This window comes from Egretta garzetta, unplaced genomic scaffold (genome assembly GCF_000687185.1).
Source record: "Egretta garzetta isolate BGI_Z169 unplaced genomic scaffold, ASM68718v1 scaffold799, whole genome shotgun sequence".
In the NCBI taxonomy this organism is placed as follows: domain Eukaryota; kingdom Metazoa; phylum Chordata; class Aves; order Pelecaniformes; family Ardeidae; genus Egretta; species Egretta garzetta.
In genome coordinates this window covers 2,294-5,619 of record NW_009260759.1, presented here as the reverse complement: position 1 = coordinate 5,619, position 3,326 = coordinate 2,294, and the positions used below count along the sequence as shown (strand labels likewise).

The following is a 3,326-nucleotide window of genomic DNA, read 5'->3' as shown; positions in this document are numbered from 1 at the left end:
CCGGGTCCTCCCGGTGCCCGCCCTCCAGCGCGTCCAGCAGCGTCGTCAGGAAGGTGGCGGGGATCTGCGGCACCGGCACCCGTGCTCACGGGTGCAGTCGCCCGTGCAAAGCCACCGGCACGTGCCAGGCACTCAGGGCACCCATGGGTGGGCACGGGCATACCTTGAAGCGGCTGTTGAGGTTGTGTCGGGTGAAGAGCTCGAAGACGATGGTCCTCAGGGAGTGATCGTCTGTCACCCGGTTCAGCGCGAAGACGTCAAAGCACCACAGGTCGAGGCTCTGGGCGGGGGGGCAGGGGGAGATGGGGCAATGACCCCAGCGCCCGGGCAAGCCCAATGCCCAGTGACACCCAGCCGTGCCCAGGGATGCCAGGCAACCCCCAGCCGTGCCCAGGGATGTTTGGACATGCCCAGGGATGCCCGGACATGCCCAGGGATGCCCAGGGATGCTCGGACGTGCCCAGGGACACCCACTAAAGCCCAGCCATGCCCAGCCATGCCCAAGGATGCTCAGCTGTGCCCAGGGATGCCCGGCTGTGCCCACGGATAGTCAGACATGCCCAGGGATGCCCAAGGATGCTCAGCCATGCCCAGGGATGGTGCCCAGGGATGCCCAGGGATGCTCAGCCGTGCCCAGGGATGCTTGGATGTGCCCAGGGACACCCACTAAAGCCCAGCCATGCCCAGGGACGCCCAGGGAAGCCCAGCCATGCCCAAGGATGCTCAGCTGTGCCCAGGGATGCCCGGCTGTGCCCAGGGATGCTTGGACATGCCCAGGGAAGCCCAGGGATGCTCAGTCGTGCCCAGGGATGGTCAGACATGCCCAGGGATGCCCAAGGATGCTCAGCTGTGCCCAGGGATGCCCGGCTGTGCCCAGGGATGCTTGGACATGCCCAGGGAAGCCCAGGGATGCTCAGTCGTGCCCAGGGATGCCCGGCTGTGCCCAGGGATGCTTGGACATGCCCAGGGAAGCCCAGGGATGCTCAGTCGTGCCCAGGGATGGTCGGACATGCCCAGGGATGCTCGGACATGCCCAGGGATGCCTGGCTGTGCCCATGGATGCCCGGCTGTGCCCAGGGACACCCCCGAGGAGCCGCGCCAGGCCCAGGGATGCTCGGACATGCCCAGGGATGCCTGGCTGTGCCCACGGATGCCCAGCTGTGCCCAGGGATGCCCAGTGAAACCCAGTCATGCCCAGGGATGCTCAGATGTGCCCAGGGATGCCCAGCCATGCCCAGGGACGCCCAGGGAAGCCCAGCCATGCCCAAGGATGCTCAGCTGTCCCCAGGGATGCCCGGCTGTGCCCAGGGATGCTCAGATGTGCCCAGGGATGCCCAGCCATGCCCAGGGATGCCCAGGGAAACCCAGTCATGCCCAGGGATGCTCAGATGTGCCCAGGGATGCCCAGCCATGCCCAGGGATGCCCAGGGAAACCCAGTCATGCCCAGGGATGCTCAGATGTGCCCAGGGATGCCCAGCCATGCCCAGGGATGCCCAGGGAAACCCAGTCATGCCCAGGGATGCTCAGATGTGCCCAGGGATGCCCAGCCATGCCCAGGGATGCTTGGACATGCCCAGGGATGCCCGGCTGTGCCCAGGGATGCTCAGATGTGCCCAGGGACACCCAGGGAAGCCCAGCCATGCCCAAGGATGCTCAGCTGTGCCCAGGGATGCCGGGCTGTGCCCAGGGATACTTGGACATGCCCAGAGAAGCCCAGAGATGCCCAGTGAAGCCCAGCCATGCCCACGGATGCTTGGACATGCCCAGAGAAACCCAGGGATGCCTGGCTGTGCCCAGCCATGCCCAGCCGTGCCCCGTGATGCCCAGCAATGTCCACTGAAGCCCAGCAATTCCAGGTGATGCCCAGCCGTGCCCAGTAAGGACCCAGCCATGCCCAAGCAGCGCTGGGTGCCATCTCCCACAGCTATCCCAGCCCAAATCCCGCAGAGCCAGCAATGTGGGCAGGGGGGCCATGCCCAGGCACGGCCAGGCTGGGGCAGCCTGCCAGCTGGGCAGCATCCTCGGGGGGATATTGGGGTGCCCCCCGCACCCCACGGCAGCTTCAGGCAGTTCAGGACAGAGGTGGAGTAGCTGGGCCCCACGGCCGTGTACGTCCGGCGAAACATCCTGCAAGGGTGGGGGAGTCAGGGCTGATGTGGGTGCTGGGGGACAGATTTGGATTCTGGGGGACAGATCTGGGTGCTCGGGGACTCAGGTGCGTGCTGGGGGACAGATTTAGGTGCTGAGGGACCCACCTGGCTGCTGGGGGACAGCCTGGATGCTGAGGGACAGATTTGGGTGCTGAGGGACAAACCCCGGGGCAAGAGACAGATCTGGGTGCTCGGGGGCTCAGCTGGGTGCTGGGGGACAGATTTGGGTGCCGGGAGACCCACCTGGATGCTGGGGATAGTCCCTGGGTGCTGGGGGACAGATTTGGGTGCTGGGGATAGTTCTTGGGTGCTGGGGATAGTCCCTGGGTGCCACGGGACAGCCCCAACCCATCAGGGACCGCGCCCAGTACTCAGCACCCAGAGCTCATCCTGCACCCGGTACCCAGTACTCAGCACCCAGAGCTCATCCTGCACCCAGCACCCAGAGCTCATCCTGCACCCGGTACCCAGTACTCAGCACCCAGAGCTCATCCTGCACCCGGTACCCAGTACTCAGCACCCAGAGCTCATCCTGCACCCGGTACCCAGTACTCAGCACCCAGAGCTCATCCTGCACCCAGCACCCAGAGCTCATCCTGCACCCGGTACCCAGTACTCAGCACCCAGAGCTCATCCTGCACCCGGTACCCAGTACTCAGCACCCAGAGCTCATCCTGCACCCGGTACCCAGTACTCAGCACCCAGAGCTCATCCTGCACCCAGCACCCAGAGCTCATCCTGCACCCGGTACCCAGTACTCAGCACCCAGAGCTCATCCTGCACCCGGTACCCAGTACTCAGCACCCAGAGCTCATCCTGCACCCGGTACCCAGTACTCAGCACCCAGAGCTCATCCTGCACCCAGCACCCAGAGCTCATCCTGCACCCGGTACCCAGTACTCAGCACCCAGAGCTCATCCTGCACCCGGTACCCAGTACTCAGCACCCAGAGCTCATCCTGCACCCGGTACCCAGTACTCAGCACCCAGAGCTCATCCTGCACCCAGCACCCAGAGCTCATCCTGCACCCGGTACCCAGTACTCAGCACCCAGAGCTCATCCTGCACCCGGTACCCAGTACTCAGCACCCAGAGCTCATCCTGCACCCGGTACCCAGTACTCAGCACCCAGAGCTCATCCTGCACCCAGCACCCAGAGCTCATCCTGCACCCGGT

General features: G+C 65.2%; 1 protein-coding gene across 1 annotated transcript in view; it reads right to left on the bottom strand.

Moving 5' to 3' along the window:
• The window catches only part of LOC104132690 (calcium/calmodulin-dependent 3',5'-cyclic nucleotide phosphodiesterase 1B), a 4,579-nt gene extending 2,452 nt beyond the window's left edge, over window positions 1-2,127 (bottom strand). The window contains exons 1-3 of the mRNA XM_035901426.1: window positions 2,060-2,127; window positions 164-278; window positions 18-64 (exon numbers count right to left, since the gene is read on the bottom strand). Of these exons, the coding sequence (XP_035757319.1) occupies window positions 18-64; window positions 164-278; window positions 2,060-2,127 (230 nt within the window). The remainder of the gene's footprint in view (window positions 1-17; window positions 65-163; window positions 279-2,059) is intronic.
• Window positions 2,128-3,326: the final 1,199 nt, after the last annotated feature.